Source organism: Pyxicephalus adspersus, chromosome 2 (assembly GCF_032062135.1).
Source record: "Pyxicephalus adspersus chromosome 2, UCB_Pads_2.0, whole genome shotgun sequence".
In the NCBI taxonomy this organism is placed as follows: domain Eukaryota; kingdom Metazoa; phylum Chordata; class Amphibia; order Anura; family Pyxicephalidae; genus Pyxicephalus; species Pyxicephalus adspersus.
Genome location: NC_092859.1, coordinates 62018690 through 62042596, shown reverse-complemented (window position 1 = coordinate 62042596; position 23907 = coordinate 62018690). Strand labels below are relative to the sequence as shown.

Here is a 23907-nt window from a genome sequence, read left to right as displayed (position 1 = left end):
GTTGATATAGCAAATAATGATTGCATAAGTAAATGCTCAAATAATACCAAAATCGAATTGTGGTCATATTTGTTAAAGAAAAATAAATAGCCTGTATGTATGAAGAAGGTGTGTGTATAAAGAACATATGAATGCATATATGATATATATTATGTGTAAACTTCATATCAATTTGGTATTGAGCTCCATGTAGTAGTTAACATTGTAATTGTTTCATAATGAAAGTGGAGGATTAACTATTACAACATCAATCAAGGTAATCTCTGAGCAATAGGAAATATAACAAAGAATGAGTTAATATATTTTATTAGTGTACTAGACAGGTATATAAATTCCCACAACATTCATAAGATAAAATACATTAAAAAATAATTGAAGTGAGAAATAAGAGGTCTGTTATATAGTTAATTTGAGAAGACTGCATAGTTTACATGAAATCCAAGATGACCTTGATGCAGGAGCAAAGAAATTGGTTGTTATTGCTAGGTAGCAGGGAAGAGGGTAAAACCTAAATGTAATGTTATGGAAGTTAGTTACTGGTCAGACTTAAGATAAAAAAGGTTTGAAACTTACCATGTCATTTAAGCCTGGATGTTTTGTGGTTAACTATCCACTTACATTCAACATAATAATTTTTTGTCCACATCACCTCCTCTTGGGGGAATGTACTCAATGGCTGTTGGGTCAAATTTATGCTGGTGTGTGTGTGTATATACAGTTAGGTCCATAAATATTTGGACAGGGACAACTTTTTTTTCTAAATTTGGTTCCGTACATTACCACAATTAATTTAATTAAATTAAACAACTCAGATGCAGTTGAACTGCAGACTTTCAGCTTTAATTCAGTGGGTTGAACAAGATTGCATAAAAATGTAAGGAACATTTTTTTTAATAAAATCACTTCATTTCAGGGGTATATTTGTGCTTTCACACGTTTCTGTAACAAATATGAACACCACAATCAGATTTTGGTAATATTTATTAAGCTTGTACTTATGCAATCATTATTTGCTATATCAACACCTTTTGACAACAGTGTATATTTATATACTTTTATCTTATGGGGTATTTGTTTACATACCTCTCTGATACACATTGTGAAAATCGATTACTAGCTTTTCATCAGTCAAATGTGTTATTACTGTATATTTTTCACTAAAAATACCTATACGATATTGCACCTAAAATATATATGTAATATTTTCATGTAAAGTTTGCAATCCGAGCTCTCAATAAATCCCCTGAGGAAGCCAACAGACGAAACGCGTGCAAGACCTTGACTTACTCACAATCTATCGACATTAGGAATACTCTGTCTAGCTTAATTTCCCATTCTTGGGAATGACCGATCTTACTCCCATAAATGCCTTTTGTGTACCACAAAAATATCTGTGCTTTGTATGATGTATTTAAAATTCACCTAATATAAGTTATTTTGCCACAAAAAAACCTGCTTTTTCTGTTATTTTTCTTTATCCTGAAGATTTAATCTGGGGTTGGCAAAACAAACCTACTAGTTGAGGATAGATGGAATTGCTTCTCTCATCTATGTTCTTGTACACATTTTTCATGTTATTACGCTACATTGTGTTATGTATGTATGTACGTTTAGGTTTCTTTATTTTAAAGACTTTTAATAATTTTTTAAACATTTACATACAGCAGTCCAGCATTCAAACTAACACTGCGGAAGGTACTAGAAAAGTTACATTAGGAACATTTCATCGAGAATAATTTTTATTGGAGGTAGATGGCACCTTTCAGAAACAATCCTTTTGTCATATATTGATTCCAGACAATGCAAATAAGAGAATAGGCAAAAACTACATATCTAGCCAGGACAGCTTTCACCTCTGAAAGACTTCAAAGATATTTTTTCTGCATACACCTGTTAACTAGCCACATCTATATGACTGCAGACATACTCTGTAAACCTTTTTTTTGTATGCGTTTGGCCCCTAATTACGAGCATAGTACATGCATCTTGGAATTCAGTAATGTGTTGAAATGAACATTTGACTCCTGTACACAGTTTGTTTAGTGTTGTACTACAGTTAATAGTTGACTGTATAGAAAATCTCTTTGCTTTATCAGAACTGTCAGTATATTCATGTAACATTGTTACATAGTAGGTTAGGTTGAAAAAATATATAAGTCCATCAAGTTCAACCACTAGGGAAATAAACATATCCCAGATATAAAACCATTTAAGACATAGTTGGTTCAGAGGAAGGCAAAAAAAAACCCTGGTACAATTTGCTTCAACAGGGGAAAAACATTCCTTCCTGATTCCATGAGGCAATCAAATGTTCCCTGGATCAACAGTCACTGTTAATTTCACTTTAACCACCCGGCCGTTAAACCAGACCTTGGTCGGGGTAAAAACACTTGCAAAAAGTGTTAAACCCGAACTTTTCTCAGGTGGTTAAACAAACGTTATATTGCTATCGGAATACAACTGTAGGAATATACTTACCCGGTCCCCGCAGCTCCTCCGGACACGTCTTCTCTCTTCCTTCTTCTCCCGGCGAGTGCAGTGACGATGTCCGGGGTTTCCCGGTGACGTCGGTGCGGGAGGCGGGGCGGGAAATTCAAATAACTTTGTATTGAGCTCAATACAATTTTTTTTTTTTACAGGATTGTGTGTTTCAAACTTTTTATATTCATGATATCTACTAGACCCTTGTTCGGACATATTTCTGTAAGATACAGCTCTACAAAAAAAAAAATTTCATGAAAAACAGTGTACCGCTTTTGGTACAGAAATACAGACATCAGTGAAACGCCCAGGAGGTTAAAGCCTTAATACCCAGTTATATTCTGGGCTTCTAGAAAAGCATCCAGCTTTTTCTTAAAGCAATCTATAGTAGTTGATGAAACTACTTCCTGAGGGAGCTGATTTCACATTTTCACAGACCTTACAGTGAAGAATCCTTTCCTTATCCGGAGCTTAAACTTCTTTTCCTCCAGATGCAAAAAGTGCCCTCTTGTTCTTTGTAATGATCTCAAAGTGAATAATGGGGAAGAGAGTTCTCCATATGGACCCTTTATATATTTATACAGGGTGATGATATCCCCCCTTAAACGTCTCTTCCCAAGGGAGAATAGATTCAGTTCAGCTAATCCCTCCTCATAGCTTAGTTTCTCTATTCCTTTTATTAATTTAGTTGCCCTTCTCTGCACTCTTTCCTATTCAACAATGTCCTTTTTGTGGACTGGTGCCCGAAACTGGACTGCATATTTCAGATGTGGTCTGACCAATGCTTTGTACAGGGGCATAAACAGATACTATATTAAGAATAAATTAACAAAATACCATTTTTTTTGTATTTGCCTACAGAGTATTTTTCTCCATCTCTGCAGCCTATTCCTCTTTTAATACAAGAAAGTACTTGAATAGCTTTAAATATTGCAGCTTGCCATTGCATGCTGTTATTAGGTCTATGATCTACCAGAACCTCCAGATCGTTTTCCATTTCTGACTCCCCAAATGTTTTACCCCTAGACAGTATGAAGAATGCATGTTGTTAGCTCCCAAGTGCATAACTTTAAATTTATCTATATTAAATGTCAGTTGGCTGCCCAATCAAACTGTACATCCAGGTCTGCTTTGTAGATTATAGACATCCTGTGTGGACTTAATTCCAATACATAGTTTGGTGTCATCTGCAAACACAGAAATGGTACTTTTAATCCTAAACTCTTTATCATTTATAAAGATGTTAAACAGTAAAGGTCCCAACACTGAACCCTGGGGTACACCACTAATAACCTTAGACCATTCTGAGTATGAATCATTAATTACAACTCTCTGGAAGCGATTTACTTTTCTAAACCTATTGACCCTAACTTGCATATTAACCATCTGTGGGGTACTGTGTCAAATGCTTTAGCAAAGTCCAAGTACACTATATTAACTGCTATTCCACTGTCTACCTGTTTACCTACTTCCTCATAAAAAGAGAGTAAATTTTTGTTTGACAACTTCTGTCTTTCTTGAAGCCATGCTGACTATCACTTATATTATTATTTTCTAGCAGAAACTCCTCTTTATCAAACTCTCTTTCCAACTATGAACATTAATCTAACGAGTCTGTAGTTACCTGGTAATGACTTTGCTCCCTTTTTAAAGATAGGAACCACATTGGCCTTACACCAATCCATCAGTACCTTGCCAGTGACTAAAGAGCCTCTAAAAATTAGAAATAATGGCTTTGAAAAAACTGAGCTCAGCTCTTTGAGGACACGTGGATGTAATTCATCAGGTCCTGGTGCTTTGTCAACCTTAATTTTTCCCAGCTGTTTCTCAATCATATCAATTCTGAGCCATTGTGACTCATTTAAGGCAGTGACATTTTTATGAATTTGGACTTGAGCTTTGCCATTTTCCTTCGTGTACACAGAGCTAAAAAAAGTGTTAGGTAAATCTGCCTTGTCTTTATACCCAGTTACCAACCCAGCGACATCCTTTAAGGGGCCTACATGCTCAGATCTGATCTTTTTGCTATTAATATATTTGAATTTTTTTTTCGGGTTTGCCTTACTTTTCTTTGCAATCTGTCTTTCATTTTGAATTTTTGCACATTTCATCTCCTTTTTACATCTTTTGGTATATTCTTTATAGGTTTCAAATGATGAAGGTGATCCTTCATTTTTGAATTTTTGGAATGCCCTTTTCCTGTTGTTTATGGCTTTTTTAACATCAGCTGTAAGCCACATAGGTTTTAATTTTAGCCTCTTAAACTTATTACCCATTGGAATGTATTTTTCAGTGTGCTTTTGTAGAACAGACTAGAAACATTCCCATTTCTGTTTTGTGTTCTTTGAGGACAAAATTGTCTCCCAGTCCAAGTCACAGAGAGCCGCCCTTAATGATGGAAAATGTGCTCCTCTTATGTTTTTTTCTTTCTTGTTTTTGCTTCCTGTTTACAGCTTAAATTAAATGAAATCGTATTATGGTCACTGCTACCCAGATTCTCTTTTATTTGCACATTTGTTATAAGCTCTGCATTGTTAGAAAGAACTATGTCCAGCAGAATATAATTTCTAGTTGGGGCTTCTATAAACTGTACCATAAAATTATTCTGTATTAAATTCACAAATTTCCTCCCTTTTGCTGTTCCTGTAGTGCCATTACACCAGTCAATGTCAGAGTAGTTGAAATCTCCCATGATTAAAACACTTCCATTTTTTGCTGCTTTTTCTATTTGTGCTAGTAGTTGATTTTCCATTTCTTCCTTAGCACTGGGGGCCATAGCGGACTCCAATCATTAATTGTGTAATATTCAACCCCACATTCAACTACACCCATAAAGCCTCAACCTCATTGCTTGTTCCATCCGCAATTTCTTCTTTCACATTCACTTTTAGATCACTTCTCACATACAGATAGACACCACCACCCTTTTGTTTGACTGTGTCTTTACGAAAGAGAGTATTTCCAGGAATATTCACAGCCCAGTCATGCGAAGAACAAAGCCAGGATTCAGCAATACCAACTAAGTCATAATTCTCCTCACTCATTAAGGCTTCCAACTCCCTCTTCTTATTTGCTAGACTTCTACCATTGGTGAACAGGCTCTTTAAACCATTGCTGCTTTTACCATTGCTGCATTAATGATTCTGTTTAACAAGTCAGGTGGCATGGACATATTTTATGTTTTGGTCTTACCCCGTAATGAATTGCTGTAGTGATTACATTTCTGTGCGATTACATTTCTGTGCACTCTGAGGAACCTACCAGAAATATTTGAGCTGTCTGCAGCACAGCAATCAGCTGTGTGTATGAGATAGATAAATCACACCCAGCTGTCTCTTCCAATCGTTCCAGGAAGTGTTGGCTGTGGAATGACATGTCTGTGGCTGTTCCTTTTCTGTATTGATACATATACAAGGTATAGTTTCATAGTAAGTCAGGTTGAAATTAGACATAAGTCCATCAAGTTTACCACTAGAGAGATAAACACATCCCAAATATAAAATCCTATAGACAAAGTTGGCCCGGAGGAAGGAAAAAAAAACCCTGTTACTTCAACAGGAAAAAAATTCCTTCCTGATTCCATGATGCACTCGGATGTTCCCTAGATTTACTTTAAAGCTTTAATACCCAGGTATATTATGTGCTTCTAGAAAAGCATCAAGATTTTTCCAAAAGCAATCTATAGTAGTTGCTAAACTACTTCTTGAGGGAGCCTATTCCACATTTTTTTCAGATCTTACACTGAAGAATTCCTTCCTTATCCGGAGCTTAAACTTCTGTTCCACTAGATGCAAAGAGTGCCCTCTTGTTCTTTGTAATGATCTCAAAGTGAATAATTGGGAAGTTCTCAATATGGACCATTTATATGTTTATACAGGGTGATCACATTCTCCCTTAAACGTCTCTTCTCAAGGGAGAATAGATTCAGTTCAGCTAATCTCACCTCATAGCTGAACTCCTCCATTCCTTTTATTAGTTTAGTTGCCCCTCTCTGCACTCTCTCTAATTCTACAACGTTCTTTTTTTGTACTGGTGCCCAAAACTGGACTGCATATTCTAGATGTTGTCTGACCGATGTTTTGTACAGGGGCAGGATTATGTCTCCATCTCTGTAGTCTATTCCTCTTTTAATACAAGAAAGTACTTTGCTAGCCTTTGATATTGCAGCTTTGCATTGCATGCTGTTATTAAGTCCATGATCTACCGGAACCCCCAGATCTTTTTTCATTCCTGACTCCCCAAATGTATTCCCCTTGTAACAAGCTGGCCAACGAAGACCCAGGGTTTCATCCAGGATGATATGCACATTTGTCCCAGATACAGGGTATATGCCGAGTATTTTTCTTTGTAATCGGACAGTTTTCCTTTTGACCTGAAGGGGGTGCTGAAGTACCAGGCTGAATGACAATAAGCTTCTTGGCCAGATAGGGGAGCTAAAGAGGCCTGGGGATATTCAAGTAATTGTCTCAGCTGAAACCCATCCTGGAAATTAGGCTGGGGATATAAACCCCCAGCCTGCTCTTTCCTGTGGCTCTGTCTTGGCTGGTGAGCTGGAAAGAGGTCCAAGGTGAACTGTGAACTGTGAACTGTGAACTGTGAACTGTGAACTGTGAACAAAGACACAGACTTTGTTGGAAAAGCTGTATAGTTAGGGCCTTAGAGTCCTGCACAGCACTAGGTTGGGCTGGATTGTTAGTAAAGGGAACTAAAGGTAAGTTAAAGGTATTTTTGCTGTTTGTTTGTTTGTTTGTTTTCTTTGCCTGTTTTTGTGTGGAAATAGTATTATTCAATAAAACCCTTGATGCACTTTTAACCTGCTGGCCCTGTTTCCTGTTTGAAACACCCCCCTTTGCTACGGGCGATCTCACACCATGGACAGTATGAAGCATGCATGTTGTTAGTCCTCAAGTGCATAACTTTACATTCATCTATATTAAATGTAATTTGTCACTTGGGTGCCCATGGACTTAATTCCATTACATAGTTTGGACACAGAAATGGTACTTTTAATCCCAAACTCTATATAATTTATAAAGATGTTAAACAGTAAAGCTCCCAACACTGAACCCTGGGGTACACCACTAATCACCTTAGACCATTCAGAGTATGAATCATTATTCACTACTCCCTGGATGCGGTCTTTAAGCCAGTTCTCTATCCACTTACAGATAGACTTTTCTAAACCTATTGACCATAACTTGCTTAAACACAGTCTGGGGTACTGTGTCAAATGCTTTAGCGATGTCCAAGTACTCTATATTAAATTCTATTCTACTGTCTACCTATTTACTTCCTCATAAAAAACGAGTAAATGTGTTTGACAACTTCGGTCTTTCTTGAAGCCATGCTGACTATCACTTTTTATATTATTTTCTGGCAGAAACACCTCTATGTGGTTCTTTATCAATCTCTCTAGGAGTTTTCCAACTAAGGACATTAAACTAACCGGTCTGTAGTTACCTGGTAATGATTTGACTTGATATGATTAAAGTGTCTCTAAAAATTAGAAATAATACCTTTGAAATAACTGAGCTCAGCTCTTTGAGGACACGTGGATGTAAATCATCAGGTCCTGGTACTTTTTCAACCCTAATTTTACCCAACTGTTTCTCAATCATATCAATTTTGAGTCATTGAGACTCATTTAAGGCTGTAACATTGCTATTATTTGTGTATACAGAGCTAAAAAAGTGTTTAGTAAATCTGCCTTTTCTTTATCCCCAGTTACCAACCATCCTTTAACCTCCATGGTGGTATGAATACTAAGTATTTTTAAATGTAAAAGTAGCACATTGAAAAATACGTAGTATTTTAAATTTCCCGCCGGGTCATGCCCTCCAGCCACACACTCACGAGCGGATGCATTGCCGGCATATACTTCCCTTGGCCTCTCGTCCCCAACGTTCACATGTCAGGGACGCAGATGGCGGCCAGGCATTGCCAGGTTACACAGATGACTGGCCAGCATCGCAAGGGGAAGAAGATGCCGAGAATTGCTGGAGAACACCGTGGGCGCCGCTGGAGCACGCTGCAGGTACCGCTTACCAGGTAAGTTTTTTTAAACTCCCTGGCAATGTCACCCCGAGTGTGGCTCCGGGTTATCGCTTTTGGTATGGAAAATTCACTTCGAGCCACACTCGGGATTACCGCTAGGGAGAGGCCCACATGTACAGATCTAATTTTTTTTGCTATTGATATATTTAAAAAAAAAATGGTGTTTGCCTTACTTTCCCTTGCAATCTGTCTTTCATTTTGAAGTTTTGCACATTTTATCTCCTTTAACATCTTTTGTTATATTCTTTATAGTTTTCAAACGATGAAGGTGATCTTTAATTTTTATATTTTTGGAATGCCCTTTTCTTGTTCTTTTTAATATCACCTGTGAGCCACATATGTTTTAATTTTAGCTCGGTAAATTTATTACCCATTGAAATATAATTTTTAGTGTGCTTGTGTAGAACAGAATTGAAACGTTCCCATTTCTGTTCTGTGTTCTTTGAGGACAATTTTGCTCCCAGTCCAAGTCACAAAGAGCCCTTAATAATGAAAAATTTGCTCTCTTAAAATTAAATGTTTTTATCTTTCCTGTTTTTGCTTCTTGTTTTTTTTACAGCTTACAATAAATAAAATCATATTGCTACCCAGATTCTCTTTTACATGCACCTTTGTTATAAGCTCTGCATTGTTAGAAAGAAGTAGGTCCAGCAGAGTATAATTTCTAGTTGTGGCTTCTAATTTCCTCCCTTTTGATGTTCCTGTAGTGTCATTATTCCAGTCAATGTCAGGGTATTTGAAATCTCCTATGATGTAAACATTTCCAGTTTTTGCTGATTTTTCTATCTGGGCTAGTAGTTGATTTTAATCTATTTCCTCCCTACCACTGGGGGGCAAAGAGCAGACTCCAATCATTATTTGTGTATTATGCATGGACTTTTATTTCTCTGTCAAGTCATTAATCCTGGAACTAAACTGTAAACTTCTAATCAATGTGGTTACATTTTTACTGTAAACTAAATTAAGGGGTGGTAATCCCCTTAGCATTTTCCAGTAATAATGCTGTGAATGTGGAGTTAAGAAAGCAAATGTGATATTACTCTTTATCCATCTGTTCATTCATCTGTCTTTGTTTAGAAAGATTGTTTCACCTAGGTGTAATTCACCACTCACTGGGTATCACTTTGCATGCTGTAGCAATATTTTCTAGGCAGTCATTCATTGTTCACATTAAACTGATGGCCTGCAAAGGCTTTTCAAAGTGTGCGCTAGTTTTTCACTGTTTAAGGGATGTGCAATTTTGAGGCATGGCATTTTTAATTTTTAATATGTTTTTGTTTGGTAAGCAAGACTGGATTTATTTTTAATATGGCAGGAGTGAAGATAAGATTCCTTAAATCAATAATATCAGGTGGCATAGTGGGTAAGTGGTTATCTCTAGGGTTCCAGGTTTGAACCTCAGTCAGGACACAATCTGCATGGAGTTTGTATTTTTGCATAGGTTTCCCCAAGGCACTTTGGGTTTTCTCCCACTTCCACAAAACCTACTATTAGGCTGATTGCCTTGCATCAAAACTAAGCTTGGACTATATTGGTAACATTACATTTTAAACTCTACTCACCGAGGGACAGATAGTACATAATCACTATTTGTAATACATTGGCACTATATGAATACATAATGGTAATAATACTTGATCATTAGGGGGTCACAATTTTTTCCCCCACAATTTCTAAAGTTAGTTAAACTGTGCGGTATAAGCAGTTAGATGAAAACTTTGAAAAGATTAAAACCATTCTACTTATAAACAATAATTGGGCAGGACAATTTTTTTCCTGGATAACTATTGTATTGAAATCAAAACCAATAGTAAGTGATAATTTATATTGAGAGAGCAAGTCAATCCATTTTCCTCTTCACATTACACAGAACTGAAGTGTCAGCTGCATATTACCCAAAATTTTGGAGCCCCTTGTTTTCACAAATTTGCTTCCACTGAAACTTAATGATATGTGGTAAAAATTAATTGCTATGTCATGTTGCACTAACAGTAGCTCTATGTTGTGTCTGTGCAGTTACAAGTCAGTTGTTGACTACATTGATACCCAGTTTGAAAATTATCTTCAAGAAGAACTGAAGATCCGCCGATCTCTTTTCAACTTCCATGACTCTAGGATACATGTCTGTCTTTACTTCATCACCCCAACTGGTCACTCACTGAAATCTCTGGATCTTGTCACAATGAAGAAGCTGGATAGTAAGGTATTGACAAGTGCTGCTTTCTTTTTTGTATAGCAGACTGTTAGGTTGTTAATTTTTATCTTTTGCCAGTTACAAATAGAACAAATTTTATGTCAGTTCTTATTTGTCCATTCTACCAGTAAATCCAATGTTTAGGTCAAACCAGACAAAAATTCTGTAAATGTGTGTTTCCTTGCGGGTGAATCTAACATTCTACAAGTTATCCATATGTTGTAATAAACTGATGTTTACATAGCTCAAAAGCTTGTGCTGAAATGTACTGTGATTGATTCTGTTATCTATCTTTTTACTGTTTAATACCATATTGGAAAATAACTACTTCTGTGTACTATAGGTAATAGTAGACCTTGCTTGTCCTTGGTGTTTGTCCTTTGTCAAATCAATATCGCAAGATAATCAGTCCTCTTTAAGCTCCAGCTAGAGGTACATGGACCCCACTCCAAACTTTCTTTCCTTATGATAGTTGGAACAGAGCAGCACTATAGTGAAGTAAATACATGTAATGGTCAGGTTAGGAGTATAGGACATTTAACATGTTGCTATGCTCTAATACTGCCTGTCCAACTAAAAGCCTAAGTAAGCTCATTTGATTACACTGTACAACAATGATTTTGCTACTGGGAATAACACATGTGATATACATGTGCTGATTCCAAGAGCCCTTTGATTGATTTATCAACCAAATTCCCTGCATATTCGCGTGGAAGTTAATAACCGAAATGATCTCGCCGCTGGAGATGCGCATCCCCGGCAGTTTGACACTGACAAACTTGCATTAAAGGTCACTGTTCCCCCTAAACAAATCATTCTTTCTAATGGCACACATCTTTCACTCAGCCCTAAAAAAATGTTTGTGGTGTTCAAATGTTTAAAACTATATGAGCCAAAAAATCGACATATTTTAAAATGACTTATTATTTTCCAGTTAGGCAAGAGTTAACCGAGTTCAGCTCTTATACATAGGAGGTGCCTGTCTAAAGGCTTACGATGCCTGATCGGAGTAGCTAACTGGGGGTATATATTTGTGACTTTCCGCAGGCTAAACCTCGGCTTTGCCATCGGACTAGATTTTCCCACAAAAGTCACAAGCACACACACGTTCTTGTATGCTTCTATAGATATATATGTGGGGAGCAGTGTTCTCCCCAGAAATTGTGTATTCCTTTGTAGTAGTGAAATAGTATAATGAATGTGGTGTAACAAGTTAGGCTTAGTTCATATTAGCAGCAAAAAACATTTACCCCTTCTGAGTGACTTCTGGCAACTGCTAGGCACCTAGGATTGGTAACAGGCGGTAAGTGCTGGGCTTTTTCAGAGCTAGAAGTTTTTTAAGCAGCAGTGGTTCCTGGCATGAAGAATGGACAAATGTAACCTTACTGCCGGTGTTAATTCAGCCCAACTTCAGATGTGCTCCTGTGTCTATATTTAGTTAAAGTGAACTTTTGTGAAAACATTTTTTTTTCACTTGATTCTTTTACAAAATTAGCCCAGTGGGCCCACGCTGGCTAAGCTTCCACCTTTTCTCTGATGCTCACTTGTATGTCCAGTGCTGCCTTGCACTGCGCATGCATGAGATTGAACACTTTTTTTTACATTAGAAGAAAGCCTCTGAAGATGCTTGCACAGAAGGAGCAGCCCAGAACCTCTTGGGATATGTGACACAAATATCCCAGGAGGCTGCGGATTTCCCCTTTGGTCTTTACCTGATGCTTTAATAGCATCATGCATGTGATATCAGATGGGGACAAGACAGCCAGTGATCCCCCCTCATCACTGTCCATATTCTATTAAAAAACACTGTCTGTGAAGTTTATCCACGGTATGTAATGTCATCGGCAGCGCAGTGTGATAGCTGTGTGTGTAAAAGCTGCATGTCATATTCTGCAGCCTAACAACTCGCTGTGTTCAAACCTTCATATCTCCTAAACCATTGCTTGTATTAACTTGAAATTTTTAAGGTACACGTGGAGGCATAGGCAACTGAAACTAGGTGCAAGTGGGGGACACTTGTGGCTAAACCCTTCTAAAATTGAATTTCGTATGGCATTATGAGAACATAAATCTCCACCTAGCAAAGTTTACTGCCTGCTTTGTTACACATATCTGTCTGCATCTCTACCTCAAACCCCAATTTCTCTAGAATTAAGAGAAAAAACAAAAATATAGGTGGAAGTGGGACACATCATCACCTTGGCATCATTACAACATTAAAAAAAAAACTGTCCATCAAAATGCACTTCCTTGTTACACATGACCGTAACCTTCCAGTGCCTCAACCTCAATAAAATTTAGTGGGCAGAGTTAATGTTCTAATGATGCCATAGTGATGAATTCCCCACTTGTACCTATATTTTTGGTTTCTTACACCTCCCAATTCCCCAGTTGAAGTTAAGAATGTTAGTTAAGAGTACAGGAATGTGTAACAGGGCAGGGAAGCCCATTTTGATGGGCAGAGTGTTTTATGTTCTAATGATGCTGTAGTAATGAGATTGTAAGGGGAGAATGTGCCCGACACTTGCATATTTTCAGAGAAACTGGTGCTCAAAGAAGAGAAGCAGACAGTTTTATAGGTATAGATTTGTGACAGGTAGGTATATATTTAGGGGCCCACCCCAATGCTCCTTGCTGTTAGTGGCCCCGGGGTCCCCAATTTGCATTTTCAATTTAGGACTCCTAGTTGCACTTTCCTTTAAAACAGCAACCCCAAAGTTCAATTTTCATAACTTTTTACATTTGTGACCCCGATATGCTATTAAACACCTGTGCGCTTACGTTTGAGCATATAAAAGGGTGTTGTCTAACTTGCTTTTTCCCTTTGTCTTTTTTTTTCTTGGAGGGGCTGTTGTTTTGTGTGTTATCCTTAATAATCTGTTAATTAATGTTTCTGCATTTGGTACTTTGCTTACCCTTTAGCACAATAGCTGCTTTTTTTTAAACTTTGAATGTTTTAATGTCCATTTAGCAATTTTGAAGTCAATGTTAATGCTATGGTATTGTGTTTGTTGCCATATTGTTTGATTGCAAAATTCTGCCTTTTTTACCACTTTGAATAGTTTGTCCTGCATAAACATTTTCTAATCCAGTTTTCCACCCTTGATATGTCAAAATTGCATATTGGTTTAGTAGATATTTTTAAATGCAATATTTGTTGGGCCATTTTTTAACTATTTTGGCTTTATATGGAAGTGCGGGTTTACATGTGTTTTGTTTGTTCTTTTTAATTTTTTTGTCATGTAAATTTAGTGGTGTGTGTTTTTTTTTTTTTTTAATTTTAATGTGACCTTTTAGCAAATGTTTCTTTTGAATAAAGTTGTTTGTAAAATGTTGTTGTTTGTTTTTTGGGGGTTTGTTGTTTTGTTATGTAATGTGGTATACAGTTTAAAAAGTCAATTGTGATTGCTTTTAAGCTGTTCCTTTCTCTGAATTGTTTGAAAGGCTAAAAGCAGGCTAACAACACAATTGTCTTGTTAACTCAGTTGATTGATGCGCATAGTTGTGCGCCAAACTTCAGGAGTATGTAGCACATAGTTGTGCGCCAAGGCAGACCTGCTGTGTGCACGTGGACTGTGTTTTATCAGTTGAAAAATGTGCCGCACTTTAAAATTGCACAGTCCTCATTTAGGTATGTTTTTTTTTTTTTTTTGTTTTTTTTTGGTGTATATTGCTTGTTTTGCGTCATGTGCATGTATGTATAGACAAGAGTGCACATGAAGCAAAACATGTACGTATGCATTTAAATGTGTGTACATAAAAAGAGAAATTATAGGAAGAAATAGGCAACAAGGGCTTTTTGGACCATATTGCTTCACATGTTTGAAATTGAAAAGATTGCTTATTTGTTCCTATGATTTCTGATGTCATGGGCTTGGCTACAAGCAACATTCATGGATTATATTGCTTCTGAGTAAAGGAGGAATCCACCCTTTGTGCTTCCACTACCAAGCTGAGGTGAGTAAGTCAAAATATATAGTGGGCAAAGGTCTAAAATGCCATTAAAACCTGCAGAAACACCCTGAAGGGATGGAAAAGCAAGAAAATCTTTGGCTCAAAGTGGATTTGGCCCTGGAAGTTTGATATACTAAAACTATTTGTTTTGTGTAAACACCTAAATAATGCATACACTCCAGTATTTAATAAGCATTAGGTTAAGCAACAACCCAACATTTGTTCATTTCCAAGAGTGCCTGACCCTGCATGTGAGCTTGGCAATCAATGTGGTTTGATGTTGTGTTTGGCAACCTCCTTCCATTACTATAAGGTGTGTTAGAATGAGTATGCAACTCAGCTATGTAGATAATACATTTAAATACATGTGACAATGGGACAAAGGCAACGAGGGGGGTCAAAAAGCAGTTTGGAGTGGAAACCATGCAGACAGTTGTTCTCAATACTTGTGGAAAAAATTACAACACTTTGATAAAAAATAAAAAATAAATAAAAAAACAACAGAAACTGGCATTACAAACCAGGTACAAAAGTATTGCAGCAACAGATGAAACTAACAATAATTAGGATTACAAAAAATCACATCAATGCATACCATCCAAGTAATATTATTTAATTAACCCCCCAACAAACCAGTCCAGTTAAAATAGTACTGATGAAAATGCATATGTATTTCTATACATTTAGATGTATTTTGACATACACACACAAGTGAAATCACTAAATGTTCCTTAATACATGTATTATAACATGTTTGCCTATATTCCTTTACTAAAATATTTGATTTCTCTAAAGCCAAAGCCAAACTAGAATAGGATTTTAATCAGGTCACAAATGTTTGTTCACATATTTTTTTACAGTCATACTATAGTGTGATGACATATTAGAAAATGCTACTTAGTATATATCCGGCTTGATAGAAATTAGTTTGCAGTGTTGCAACCAAAAGAAAAAGTATCAAAACAACAAGTGCAACAAATGTAACTATAAATGAAGCAAGTTTATGAATGAGTAGAATGTAACATAAAAAAGTAGCACTTACACAAAAAAACATCAAGCATTAAAGATTCAAACTGACCTGGAAAATAGACTGGAGATGCGCACAGAACAGGGCGCAGGTGTGCGCTAATCAATTGCTATCACCTAAGCATTGAGTTTAACATCTCCTAAATTGCGCAGCTGAAAATTAATCGCCTTAATTGGCGTATTCGAGATCTTTGCAGGAAACTGGCAGGCGAGTGCACTAGAACTCGTTCGCGGTAATAGAGCTAGAAGCGAACTAGAGCGGTAACAGAGCTTGCCGACCGCGTGTTGAGTAAATAAATCAGGCCCCAAATCTGAACTCAGAATTTGCCTATCACATATGTTAAGTTATAAGTGTGTTATAGCTGTTCAAATGGTCGGTAATTGAGTATGTATGTATTTATACATGAGAACATTTTAACAGTTGCAGCTACCACTATGCCTGCTGCTGCCTCAGCTGAATCATGTCCCCTGGTGGCATGCATGTTCAAGCAGCGGCTGGGCATGTCTGGGCAAGTCAGTTCTCTCAAGGACTTTTCTCTAGTGTGAAACCAACTCATTGGATAGTACAGCTAGGCCATAGTGAGTCAGTTTTGAACTAAAGATGAGTAGGCACAGCTGTGTGATTTAACCGGACAATTTTTGCTACATTTGTGGCAAATATACCCGGTGTGATCAACGCAAGGACCTAACCAAGAGGGTAGGATTTGCTTACAAGTATTACTTTGGATGTGAAATTGGAGATCAGGATAAAAGCTGGGCACCTCCTATCTGCTGTCAGGTGTGTTACGTTGGCCTAACACAATGGTTGAATGGGAAAAGGAATAAAATGCCTTTTGCTGTGCCTATGGTTTGGTGTGAGCCAAAAGACCATCACTCGGACTGCTACTTCTGTATGAGTAAAATTGCTGGGTTTTCGAAGAAGACTAAGTCAAAAATCGTCTATCCTGATTGTGAATCTGCTCTGAAGCCAGTCTAAGCCAAACAGATTTAAATGATCTTAGATCTTAAGGGACCTGTCTGACCTGTATTTGCTACAAAAAGGAACGACAACTTCACACTTTTGTGATCATCAAACAAAGTTTGCAGGTTATTACAAGCTGGAAAACGTCATTTGCTTCTGTACCGACGTGGGACATCTGATGATGAAGTTAGGTTGTGAATACATACCAGAGCAGTGGACATTGTTCAAGGACACCAGCAAAGCAAGTTTGAAAGCTGTATTGCTGCATAAAGGTAAGGAAAAACCTTCTGTTCCTCTTGCTCATGCCGAGGAATTAAAAGAGACATACGAATCCATGGAGGTAATTTTGAAATTGATTAAATATTTAGAACACAAGTGGAACGTTTGTGGTGACCTGAAGGTGGTTGCACTCTTTTGGCCTGAAATTAGGATACACAAAATATATGTGCTTTCTGTGCCTGTGGAACAATAGTGATGGCAGCAACCATTACAAGGTGAATGAATGGCCACCCAGACCTGAACACACTGCTGGCCAGTACAACGTGAAGCATAAATCACTTATTGATCCACAGAAAGTTTACTTTCCTCCACTTTATATTAAACTTGGATTAATGAAAAACGTTGTTGCAATGGATCGTGATGGTATGGGTTTTTAGTATCTGAAGGACAAATTTGGAAAAGTTATAACAGATGCTAAACTGAAAGCAGGCATTTTTGTTGGTCCCCAAATCCGAAATTTGATGGGTGATGTCACATTCAGAGACAAACTCAACCCACTTGAACTTACTGCTTGGGATTCATTTGTGCTAGTTGCACAAAACTTTCTGGGCAACCAGCGAGCTGAAAACCATGCTGAACTCATGAACATGCTAACAGCATACCATCAACTTGGCTGCGAAATGTCACTTAAAATTCATTTCTTGCATTCCCATCTGGATTTCTTCCCACAAAATTTGGGTCATGTGAGCAATGAACAAGGGGAGAGGTTCCACCAGGACATTTCTGTCATGGAAACAAGATATCAAGGCAGGTGCAACCCCAACATGATGGGTGACTACTGCTGGTTTCTGCAACGGGAGACAGCGGAGAGCCACAAACTCAAAAGCAAGTGCCTGAAACACTTCTGAAGTGTACATGTGTGTTAAACAAGGTGAATTATATGTAATTGTATATGTTGTTGCAACATAAAACTACATTTTTGTAATGTCATGGAACTATGAGGCAAAAGTCAGTTATGTATAGAGATTACATATTAACTGCAGAACGAGAAAATGTAGCTATTTGCTTCTATATGAATAATTAACTTAACCTTCCCTGCAGTATGAATAAGTATTTTAAAATGTAAAAGCGGTACATTTAATAAAAATACTTAGTATTTTAAACTTCCCACCTGGTCCCGCCTCAGGCTTGCACGCAGACATCTCTAGGGGAAGAAGATGCCGGGCATCGCTGGAGGACGCCATGGGCATTGCTTACCATACAAGCTTTTTAAACTCCCTGGCAATTCCACCTGAAAAATAACCAATAGCCACAGTCAGGATTACCGCCAGGGAGGTTAAGAATGATTTTGTGTCGAGAGAAACTCTGTTCAATGAGGATGCATTTACCAAAATACTTTTGTGCCGTGGGGAAGAATTAGAACCTCTGTCATGTATTGCTGCTGTTTGTATTTTCATTGGGGACATTTTCTTTCACTTTGTCTCCTAAACAGTAGTCTTAGGACAGAAAATGTAAAAATCTGTCCATCAAGGACACAGACAACAAAAACCTGACTCAACACTTTGGGAAGGAGTTATTTAATAAATAAAAAAATAATATTAAAAACATAATTCATTTTATATTAATATTTTTTTTCTTCTTTTGTTCCTTCTTAAAAATGTTAAATTGATCAGCAGTGTGGCTCCTTTATTTTAATCCTTGCTTCTTAAGTGCATCTGTCCTAGTCTTTGTTCCCCCTTGCTAATTATGTTGAAAGCATAATAGATGTTTGTTAGAGAGGATTCAGAGTCACACACTTCCTTTTTTGATCTTGCCCAATATGCTAATAAACAGTCTGTCTTTAAAAACTAATGACCATTTATAATGCAGGGAGGAGAACACTGTACCATTTACAAAGCCATGGGATCTGTTCTCATTTGTCTTGCTCCTTCTCACTTTACTCTTCATATGAATAAACCCTCCTACTCTGTACTTATCTACAATATTCAGTACTGTGAAGATCTTGCTGGTCTATTACATCTTTAATGCATATAATGTTATAGATGCATATATCTTTAATGCATATAATGTTATAGATGCATATATAATGTTATTATTGTTAAAGGGGTTCTGTGTTGGAACCCCTTTAAGCTTAGCACATGGAGACCTTTATATAAACACACAAAAAGGCAGCCTTTGGGACTTCACTTGGAAAGACCGAATGTAGCTGAAGGTCTGCGAAAACTTTAGTTATCAGCACTGGTATTTCTTGGCTGTGAGCTGTCACTGTCCTGGACAAGTGAATATCTTGTCCCTGTCATTTAATTCTTAACCTGCTGAACACACAATGCTAAGTGTGAATCCTAAAAGACAGGCTTGGCTTGATACCCCTCCTGCCAAACCCTTAACTTGACCTAACTGTACTTCCCTCCTTTAGTGTAAGATATCATAGTAGTAGTCAAGTATCTGGAAGATTAGGTATAGTTTTCTAGTAATTTCCATGTGTCTGTGATGCTAGTGGTTGCAAAGGGCTGTCAATGTGTGGCAATGCACAGGCTATAGGTATCAGAGTATGCAGTCTCCCTACTTATCCTTTGTCTATTACATAAATAAAAACACAGTCCAGTACCCTTCTCTAGCTTAACCATATGTATATGGCAGGATTGATTTTAGAACTTCCTGGATATATAGTGGACAGGTCCTGAGCTATGACTAACCTGCTGTATACACTGGCATATGTTATTCTCAGAATATTTATTCTACCTGTTCAATATGGATGGTTTTGGATAGTGGGGGTTAAATTATGAAGTTATACTTAATTTGCAAGATGATGAACCCTGTAATATGAATCGGTTTTAATATTAAGTTTGTGAATGTGCAATTGCATTATTCTGTCCAAATGGACATTTGTTTTTTGAAATGGCATGTAAATATTCTTCCCCCTTTTTGTTCTCTAGGTGAATATCATTCCCATAATTGCTAAAGCTGACACAATATCCAAGAGTGAACTGCACAAGTTCAAAATTAAGATTATGAGTGAGCTGGTCAGCAATGGCGTCCAGATCTACCAGTTCCCTACTGATGATGAAGCTGTGGCTGAGATTAACTCTGTAATGAATGTAAGTAAAAAAAAAAAAAAAGAGTTGGACTGGCGCCTAATTGAAAATAATAAAGATTTTATTAGCTATCTGTCTTTACATAGTCCATAGAAAAAGAAAAGTATGCTTTAGTATGGGTATTACAAGGGCATCTATGCCTCCACATAAACATCTTCACACTGACTCACTTATATTTCACCTGAATTATAATTGTTCTATAATTTGGGGCTGGTGTCTGTCTGTATGTGAGAAGTGATCTAAAAGTGAATGTGAAAGAAGAAATTGCGGAGGGAACAAGTGATGAGGTTGAGGCATTATGGGTGGGCTTGAATAACACACAAATAATGATTGGAGTCTGCTATAGGCCCCCAGTGCTAAGAAAGAAATAGAAAATCAAACTATGTAATGGAATTAGGTCCATACAGGATCTCTATAATCTACAAGCAGACCTGGATGTACTGTTTGATTGGGCAGCCAAGTAGCAAATTACATTGAATAAATAATGTAATATAATAAATGTAATGTGATAAATGTAAAATTATGCTCTTGGGAGCTAACAACTTGCATGGTTCATAGAACTGTCTGGGGGCAATACATTTGGGGAGGTCAGAAATGGAAAAGGATCTGGGGGTTCTGGTAGATCATAGACTTAATAACAGCATGCAATGCCAAGCTGCAATATCTAAAGCTAGTAAAGTACTTTCTTGTATAAAAAGAGGAACAGACTGCAGAGATGGAGACATAATCCTGCCCCTGTACAAAGCATTGGTCAGACCACATCTGGAATATGCAGTCCAGTTTTGGGCACCAGTTCACAAAAAGGACATTGTCGAATTGGAGAGAGTGCAGAGAAGGGCAACTAAATTAAAAAAAGGAATGGAAGAGCTCAGCTATGAGGAGAGATTAGCTGAACTTAATCAATTCTCCCTTGAGGAGACGTTTAAGGGGGTATATGATCACCCTGTATAATATAAAAACGGTCCATATAGAGAACTCTCTTCCCCATTTTTCACTTTGAGATCATTACAAGAACAAGAGGGCACTCTTTGCATCTGGAGGATAATAAGTTTAGGATCCGGGAAAAGGAAGGGATTCTTCACTGTAAGGTCTGTAAAAATGTGGAATCGGTTCCCCCAGGAAGTAGTTTCAGCAACTACTATAGATTGCTTTAGGAAAAAGCTGGATGTTTTGCTAGAAGCGCAGAATATAACTGGGTATTAGGACTAAAGTAAAAATAACAGTGACTGTTGATCCAGTGAACATCCGATTGCCTCATGGAATCAGGAAGGATTTTTTTCCCCCCTGTTAAAGCAAATTGTACCAGGGTTTTTTTTTGCCTTCCTCTGGACCAACCATGTCTTATAGTGTTTTTATCTGGGATATGTTTATTTTCCCAGTGGTTGAACTTGATGGACTTATGTCTTTTTGCAACCTAACCAACTATGTAACCATGTAACTGTAATTGTGAAGATTAAAGAACAGGAAATTAAATGGGGGACATAGCCAATGCTTAGCATTTTTTGTAGTAATAGTGAATGTAAAAGTAGTGTTGGGTTTTAAATGAGTGTGGAAAAGCACATCTAGAAACCTAGAAAAATATTTTTTTTTTTTGCGTCCATCAGATTATCTAATTGGTTAAAATGTTTTGTGAACACACACTTGATTGTTACTATCATGTCTCTTGTATGGATCCACTGGTCTCCAGTGGCAAACCTTGACTCTGCAGGCTGATTTTAGATATGATATCATGATCCCCCTCAAATAAATAGTATGTGTTTCAGTTTTGTGCAGTCATGTCATGTCATGGTTAGCAACTCATAACACTATTGCATTACTGGTCAATGCAAAATATTTTTTAAATATTTTTTTTTCTTTTGTCGTTCTTTTGTGACAGAAATGTCACAGTGACTTAGATTTCAGTGACTTATTTTGTTATGTACTGTTTCATTTACATATTAGAGGATCATAAATTGCACACCTGACTTTCTCTGGCAGATCTGTGTGGTATAGTAATAACTTGACTAGGCTGGAGTACCCATCTATTTTCAGAAGTGTTTGGAGGCTTCATTTATACAGGGATTTTGTCAGCACTCCTGAGACACACAGTGGAACTGGCAGCTGGTCCTGATGATGATTGCACTAGGCAGAGTTGTATTTGATTCTTTATTATATTGCAAAAAATATATTCCTATGATACTATATTTGTTTTTAGGCCCATCTCCCATTTGCTGTTGTTGGAAGCACAGAAGAAGTAAAAGTTGGGAATAAGCTGGTGAGAGCCAGACAATATCCATGGGGGGTTGTTCAAGGTATGTGTAAATGTAAATATGTTTATGTAGAAAAATTGTTTACTTGTTTTGTTTAAAATCAGCATTTGCATATTAAACAAACTTTGGATAGCTTTGGTTTATAGTTTTCCATCTTGTAAGTACACAGGAGGGATCAGGACTGCTCCTACTTGATTGGCCACGTTCAGCCAGTGTATGAGGGGATGCTGAGAAGTTCCTGGCTTTGCTCAGAAAGAAGAGAGCCAGAGTTATGAAATAACACATTCCCCCCTGAGACTGATGCACTTGGTACAGCGTAGTTGCAGCTTTTCTGCAGCCGTTCAAATAAAAGTCCTTTGTTTGGGCCACAAACCAGCTCTCAGCAGCATCTTTGACGTCAGAAATGTCCTCAAAATGTTGCCCCTTCAGGTGTTTCTTCAAATGAGGGAACAGGTAATAGTCCAAAGGGGCCAGGTAAAGTGAGTGTGTGTGTGGGGGGGGGGTGGACCAATTGGAAACCCAGGGTGTTCAATTCTGCAGCCACAACGTTGGACCTGTGTCCACGTGCATTGTCGTGCAATCCCTTTGGTCAACTTTTCACAGCGTTTCATCTTAAATGCCTCCTTCAGCAGGTCCAGGAGGTTAGCATAATACTGTCCAGTGATACTAGAGCCCTGAGGTAGGTGATCCACCAACAGAATACCGTCTTTGTCCCAGAAAACAGACGCCATGACTTTTTTGGCCGATTTCTGGGTTCGGAACTTCTTTGGCCATGGGGACCTGCTGTGGCGCCTTTCCTTTGACTGTTCCTTGGTTTTAGGATCATAGATTTCATCCTCAGTCACTAACCTAGCCAAAAAGTCCTGTGCAGCTTCAAAATGGGCCAAAACATCTTTGAATGCTTCAACTCGTTCCTTCTTCTGATGAAAGTTTCCGCTGAAAGTTTCCGCTGAAAGTTTGCGCATGTCTAGGATAGTGATGATAACAAACCAAACACGCTCCCGTGAGATGTCAAGTATCTGGGCTATTATTTTTGCCGATATTCGCCGGTCCTCAATAATCCGCTCATGGACTGCATAGCAGCTTGCTGGGTCAGTTGAGGTTGGGGGGGGCCCACTGCTGGGTTCATCTTCATTGGTGAAATGCCCAGTCTTGAAACGAGATATCCAGGATATCCATCTCAGTGTGAATGTCCTTTGTCCTTTGCTGACTTTCCCTGGAGAAACAAAAATTTCATGACAGCCCGTAACTCCAACAACGTGAAACTTGCCTTTGGCATCACAGCTTCTCACTAAGAAAATGGTTTTAGGAATCAAAGACCTGATATTTGCACAATTACATAAAAAAGATATTAGGCTGTCATATGACCCCACACTAATTATTCATTTCATCTGGAAGGGGGCAAAGCCAGGAACTTCTCAGCACCCCCTGGTAAATGCCTGTATTGAAAAAAATATGCAGGCTTCTGCTGAAGACCTTTTTTTTACTATTTGCCTGGCTATCATGCTGACTTGGTGGCTTCAATATTTTCCTAGACACAACTGTTTTTGTTTATTTATTAAGAAATATTGCATAGTGTATAGCTGGCTTAACCACCTGGGCGTTACACTGAGGTCTAGATTTCTGTACCAAAAGTGTTACAGGTTTTCATGAAATTTTTTTTTTAAATTGTAG

General features: G+C 37.7%; 1 protein-coding gene across 9 annotated transcripts in view; it reads left to right on the top strand.

The window, feature by feature from the left end:
• SEPTIN8 (septin 8) overlaps positions 1 to 23907 on the top strand; it is a 110895-nt gene that overhangs the window by 59084 nt on the left and 27904 nt on the right. For all 9 annotated transcript variants that reach the window (XM_072400860.1, XM_072400864.1, XM_072400865.1 and 6 more), the window contains 3 exons: positions 10552 to 10738; positions 19826 to 19987; positions 22179 to 22275. In XM_072400860.1, coding sequence (XP_072256961.1) covers positions 10552 to 10738; positions 19826 to 19987; positions 22179 to 22275 — 446 coding nt within the window. The remainder of the gene's footprint in view (positions 1 to 10551; positions 10739 to 19825; positions 19988 to 22178; positions 22276 to 23907) is intronic.